Source organism: Nematolebias whitei, chromosome 10 (assembly GCF_014905685.2).
Source record: "Nematolebias whitei isolate Nwh7 chromosome 10, NemWhi1, whole genome shotgun sequence".
NCBI classification, from domain to species: Eukaryota; Metazoa; Chordata; class Actinopteri; order Cyprinodontiformes; family Rivulidae; genus Nematolebias; species Nematolebias whitei.
In genome coordinates, this window is record NC_056507.1 from 28,484,338 (window position 1) to 28,489,178 (window position 4,841).

Genomic DNA, 4,841 nt, shown 5'->3' on the forward strand with positions numbered 1-4,841 from the left:
TCAATGGTAAGTCTAAATCTTTAAAATCTGCAACTATTCTCCTTAAATTTGATTAGGGCATTGGTCCACCTCCTTACCCCAAGAGATGTTATCTTACTTTATTGTGCAGTCGTTGCTGTTTTCTAGATTAATGTTATGTCTTCGTCATTGTCATAATTTCAGAAAACCATCATTATAAGCACATGTTTAAATGTGCAAATAGTTTCTGACTGACAATAAACATGATCAACTGATTAACATGATTATATTTACCGTCTTTTAAAAAAAAAAAGATCAATAGGTTGGGTTATCTAAGAAGCTGATGATGTGAAATGAATCACCCCCCCAGAAGTTCTGAATTCTTTCACTCCATGGTCTGCTGGGGTGACAGCTCAACTCTGCCAAAGCTCATTTATGCTGCTTAATTCAACTTAGCCGCCAGCGACGCCTCTTCTGTGGAAAATGCACTGCACGAGAAGGAAGCGGCTGCAGCTGAGCCGAGTCCTGTTTCTCCTCTCTGGAGTTTTCCTCTGCACCCTCTACCAGCTCACCATCAGTGCCCGACTGTATGAGCCTTTGCTAATGCCTCAGACCAGAGAGGACTTTGGAGAAGGTTCAACAGAGGGCGTTGAGGAGGCCACAGTAGAACCAGGAGGGCTGGAGGAACCTCTCACCGCAACACATGAAATAGAGCTCACAGATCAGACAACGCCAGCGATTCATGTGGTCCATCGTAAAAATAAGGAATCGAAAGCGTCCATCACCACTGAATCACCACAGCTGCCAACCACAAACCGGACCATTGTGCACTGCATCTTCGTGGCCTCTGAACCTCCTGGAGAGACACCCACTCCAGCTCCAGCTCCAGCTCCTTCAGTTACCACCGTCTCCCCATCTTCTCCTGATCAAGCCCCACAAGTAAAAGGTGAATACCCTGAAGATATCTTCACCATTGAAGATCGCAGACGAGGATGGGTGATCCTCCACATTCTGGGGATGATGTATATGTTTGTGTCTCTTGCCATTGTCTGTGATGAGTTCTTTGTGCCAGCGCTTGGGGTAATCACAGACAAATTAGCCATCTCTGATGATGTAGCAGGAGCCACCTTCATGGCTGCTGGAGGTTCTGCACCTGAGCTGTTCACCTCCTTGATAGGAGTCTTCATCGCCCACAGCAACGTGGGCATCGGCACCATTGTGGGTTCAGCTGTTTTCAACATTTTGTTTGTAATTGGAATGTGTGCTTTGTTTTCTCGAGAGGTCCTCCATCTAACCTGGTGGCCACTTTTTAGAGACGTATCCTTCTACATACTTGACCTCATTTTACTGATTATCTTCTTCTTGGACAACATCATCATGTGGTGGGAGAGCATGATGCTGGTGGGCTGTTACACTCTGTATGTCGTCTTTATGAAATTTAACGTGCAGCTGGAGCGAGCGTTCAAAACCCAACTCCATAAACACAAGAGCTTTGTGAAGGTTATTGCTGTGGAAGAACCTGAAAAGGTAAGCACTCCTGCAACAAAACTTTTTAGGTTTAAATGATGTGGTCATGTTCATTCGGTCAGTCTAGTGTTGAATTTTATACTTAAAATTTTTTGCACACTAGCGTTGTTTAGTCATCAAGAATTTGTAGCAGGACTGGCTATGGAGTTGTGCCATGGGCTACATTCATGACTGTGACAAGAATATGGAAACAACCATGTGCAGATACGATGCCTGTGGCAAAACAGTTGAGTTAGTCTGGTGTAATCTACCAGTAGGCAGCAGCAGCCTGACATGGTCTAAGAGAGCTGCGTCAGGGTGCATGCATGGCTCATTGTAAAGGCGGAGGAGATCGTCTCAGAGACGTGGGCATCATACGTTCACATTGAAGAAGTTTATCCAAATTTGCATCCACATTCTAATGGATCCTGCAGGTCTTGGAGAGCATAGTGGTGTCATCCTCTAGTGCAGTGGTGTCAAACTCACATAAAAGGGGGCTAAAATTAAACCCTTTTTCAAACCAAGGGCCAATTTCAGAAACTACATTAACTCAAATCAGATACCGACATCTTTTCTTGGTCACAGGTTCCTCAACAAGAGTTTGATTGGTCTCATATGACGTTCTCTGTTGTGCTTTCGACATCATAATCAAAGATTACTGAAACAATTCAAGAGATAGAAGTATTTTACGCTTCACATATCATCTTGGGGGCCGGATAGGATGTCAACGAGGGCCACATTTGGCCCCCAGTCCTTGAGTTTGACACATATGCTCTAGTGTGAAGGCATGCCGAATATTTGAACATAAATGCATGAAAATTTAAAGATAATCCACAAAACCAAAATAGTAAATCTTATTTTTCTCGCCTCTTTTGTTACCTGTGACCTGGCATCTATGACATCATTGTCTTTCTTTGTGCCTTTTCCAAAAATTGTGAAATAAAATTAGTACTAGATGCTAGCAGAGGCATGCATGAAGCAAAGATGATTGAACTAATCATTTTAGGAGCTCCAGTGCAATAAAACAATATAACATTAACATTCATTGTCTTTAATTTTAGGTACCTGGGTTGATGTTTGCTTTCCCTACATATGATGCTTTTATTTTGTTGAGCTGCTGCTAAAGCTGAGGCCCTAAAGCGTTAATGTAATTATTCAATGATACTTTGCAGATAATCACACAACTGTATAATTGTTTTTAGTTGATGGTCGGGGGAGGGTAGGTTTATTAACAAATTATTATCTTGTTTTTGGCACACAGCAACTTGTTTAGCCTTCTTTAATCTAAGATGTATTAGTTGACATAATATACAATGTGGGAAACAGTAGTCCGCAGCATTGGTGTTGAAATTCAAACTTTACCCAAATAAAACAACTTTTGTCTTTCTCTGCCAATAAACGATTAATGCTGGACAAAACCAACATTGTTGCACACAGATTAATGGGGATGGTGGAGCTAAAGCCCTTCCTGCTTCAGAAGACAAGAATCATTTGAAGGTAAAAATAAATAAACCAAATAAATAAATAGTTATTGTAAAATGGAATAAAAACTAGCTTTTCTTAAAGGGATACACATGACCTACCGTCATTCATACCAAAATATTTGCCAACAATATGTGTAAACTTTTAGTGCTCAAACTGTGTGATGGAGATGACTCTCAACTACTCCCACAATAAAATGTAACTCGATATCTGCACAACTGGCTGCGTTATCGGCATTTTTGTCTTTGCTGAATTCAATAAGCTGGGGCAGCCATCTTGAACTGTGTTAAACTAATGAATCAACTTCAAGAAGAGAACCAATTAACTCCATCATATGTGTTAATTTTGAGATTTTGTTCACGTTCATTTGCATAAATGTGTATAAGCAAAACAAATATTCAGATCTCCAGTTAGAAATGAACGAGTCGTCATGACTTCAGCTATTTTTTTTAACCCCTAGTTGAAACCATCTCTTCAGCGAGGGGGGAGTTCTGCTTCTTTACACAACAGCACCATGAGAACCACCATCTTCCAGCTCATGATTCACACATTAGACCCTCTAGGAGAGGGTAAGTACTGGACCCTGTTTATCAATAATAGCACGCCTTCAAGTTACTTTCATGAGTACTTTCTGTATACTTCCACCCTTCTCAGAGTAAAAAGGATTAGCTAAGTGTCCTGTATGAAGGCATGACTAAAGCCAGATTGATACTAAGCAGATAAACCCCTCCTCTGTATGCAGAAGGATTCATTTACAGGTTCAGGGTGTAACAGATGAAAGGAAATTATGGCTGCAGTACATTTAAATAGTTATATCAAAGTTAAGAAGGTTATTTAGAGTCAGACATGAATGGTGTAATGATTACTGGTAGTCAGTATGGTGCAGACTGATTCTGTCCAGCCTTCAGAAAAATAAATTACCAGTATGATAGTAGAAGAAGATAGAAGCTGCAAGTCTTATTTTGGGGATCAGAAGCTTAAAAATCTGGGACCCCTGCTCTAAAAGACCAGATGTCTGTAGCCTGTTTTGTTGTGTGTGGCTTGAATTCAGTTTTGTCATTTCTGTTAGTCAAGTGGACTTTATTTATGACGCACATTTAAAACAGCAGCTGTCACCAAAGTGCTTAACAGTAAAATCAATGGGGAAAAATTTCATGGGGCAAGAAAAAGTAACAATAAAAATAATGATAGTACTGAAAATAAATTACAAGCATCAGAAGAGAAAACACTGAAACGCAGAGCAATAAAATACTAAATCAAATCACACGGTGTACAAACAGATGCGTTTTTAGTAGAGTTTTAAAAACAGGAAGTGAAGTGGCCTGCCTGATGTCGGGGGGCAGGTTGCTCCAAAGTTTGGGGCCCATGACTGAAAATGACTGATCACCTCTGAGCTTCAGTTTTGTTTATGGAACAGCCCAAATCAGCTGATTAGATGATCTCAGGGCTGGAGAAGGAACATATGGTTCCAGTAACTCAGATTTCAGAAAATAGCCCAGAGGGATATGAGGGTAGTGCAGCTGTTAGGGTAATTTATATCTGCATTCATCTGTAATTTTACTGGTTTCCTAGAACAATTTGTTAATTTTGTTTTCAAGTCTCTTGCGTTATGGATATATATATTTTTTCCATTCTATCATTATATTGATCTGTGTAATGTTACTATTGCACTCCTATTGGTGATGAGTTGTAATCAGCACGTTTGCCTGCTTATCTTTTTCACAGGGAAATTTAAAGATAAAGCTGAAACTCTGACCAGTGTGGCCAGACGAAAGTCAGAGCCCAAATCCCAGGACAAAAGTGAAGGTAATAATCAGTCTATATGCATTTATTATGAAACTGTCAATCATCTGGAATCCTAAACCTTGTTATCTGAATATGTATATATGTATATA

General features: G+C 40.1%; 1 protein-coding gene across 1 annotated transcript in view; it reads left to right on the forward strand.

Moving 5' to 3' along the window:
* Positions 1-431: 431 nt before the first annotated feature.
* The window catches only part of slc24a1 (solute carrier family 24 member 1), an 8,510-nt gene continuing 4,100 nt past the window's right edge, over positions 432-4,841 (forward strand). The window contains exons 1-4 of the mRNA XM_037682938.1: positions 432-1,485; positions 2,902-2,961; positions 3,407-3,515; positions 4,672-4,752. Of these exons, the coding sequence (XP_037538866.1) occupies positions 442-1,485; positions 2,902-2,961; positions 3,407-3,515; positions 4,672-4,752 (1,294 nt within the window). The 5' untranslated portion in view covers positions 432-441. The remainder of the gene's footprint in view (positions 1,486-2,901; positions 2,962-3,406; positions 3,516-4,671; positions 4,753-4,841) is intronic.